The sequence below is a fragment of the Meleagris gallopavo genome, unplaced genomic scaffold, assembly GCF_000146605.3.
Source record: "Meleagris gallopavo isolate NT-WF06-2002-E0010 breed Aviagen turkey brand Nicholas breeding stock unplaced genomic scaffold, Turkey_5.1 ChrUn_random_7180001940883, whole genome shotgun sequence".
NCBI classification, from domain to species: domain Eukaryota; kingdom Metazoa; phylum Chordata; class Aves; order Galliformes; family Phasianidae; genus Meleagris; species Meleagris gallopavo.
In genome coordinates this window covers 1-1,140 of record NW_011202773.1, presented here as the reverse complement: position 1 = coordinate 1,140, position 1,140 = coordinate 1, and the positions used below count along the sequence as shown (strand labels likewise).

General features: G+C 46.6%; 1 protein-coding gene across 1 annotated transcript; it reads right to left on the bottom strand.

The window, feature by feature from the left end:
* Positions 1–13: 13 nt before the first annotated feature.
* LOC104916757 (alpha-2-macroglobulin-like protein 1) lies at positions 14–1,127 on the bottom strand (the record flags this gene model as incomplete). Its single annotated transcript, XM_010727766.3, has 4 exons — positions 916–1,127; positions 655–776; positions 445–496; positions 14–145 (listed from the first exon to the last, which is right to left on the bottom strand). Coding segments are annotated over exons 1-4 (463 nt in total), but the record flags the coding sequence as incomplete, so codon positions are not given.
* Positions 1,128–1,140: the final 13 nt, after the last annotated feature.

Below are 1,140 nucleotides of genomic sequence, written 5' to 3'. Positions count from 1 at the left end.
AAGGCCAAAGCACTGTGCAATCTTTCCACTAGGACCCAAGAGCAAGGAAAGCCTTTATCACCAATCACAGAGAAAGTGGCTCGGCCAGATCCCTCCAGTGTTTCTTCAGGCAGAGTCAGGGAGAATTCTTCAGAGACTGTGTTATCTAAGGAAGGGAAAAGCCAGAAATTTACTCACTAGAAAAATTATCTCACTCAATCGAGACAACCCGAAGGGGACCCCATGAGACTGAGTATGAAATTCAGTCACATAAGCTGAGATCTGAAAATATTTGCCTCATAAAGAAATGTTGCCAGGCAGAAGATAGATATGAAGAAACTACAGTTGTTCTCTCAGGTATGGCACAGGTGCTTGTTCCTGGACAAATTCCCCCCACCTCTGGGTACCTGCAGTAGCTCTCCATCCCTTCCATCCTGATAGCAGTCAGTGAACTATGTTCCATACCTGTAGCACAGAGAAAGGCATTTTGGGTCTTCTCTTGTAGTATGCCTCCTGGCTGCAGGTGGAGAAAGAGTAGTTCAGAAGGTAGGAATGGAAGTCTCCATGCCTCTGTAGGCCTGTCTGTTTCCAAGAAAGATCTAAACTTCCTCTTGCTAATAGCTTCATGGGAGAACACACTGTCCCCAGGTATTCTCCATCATTGATCTGACTAACCTTCACAATCAAAGGTTTTATCACTGTGTCTGTCTTTCCTTGCAGCGGTGTCACAGCAACCCTGTTATCACACAGATTATGCGAATCTTCTGCCACACTGCTCACAGTGACATTCACTTTGCCTGCAAGAAGCACAAGAGTGCATCACTGAGCACTTGCAGCAGAGTTCTGTACATACAGGTGATGGGACCAGACAAAGGGGCAGGCAAAATGTCACACCTCCTCCCACTAGCTACCATACATCCCTCTGCTTAACCTCACCCAGTCTAGTGGCTGTCACATTCCACGCAAAGATTTTTGCTTCGTTGGCACAGAGGCAGCTGGTGAACTGGCAGCCTGGACAGGCATCCACCTTTAGTTCTGGAGTCTCTATGAGGGTGGTGTGCACCTGAGTGTGTTGAGGCGTACAAACATACATTGTCACAGAATTAGCATCAGGCACTGATCAAAGGAACTAAATCATGAGTCACAAAAGATGAGACTGTT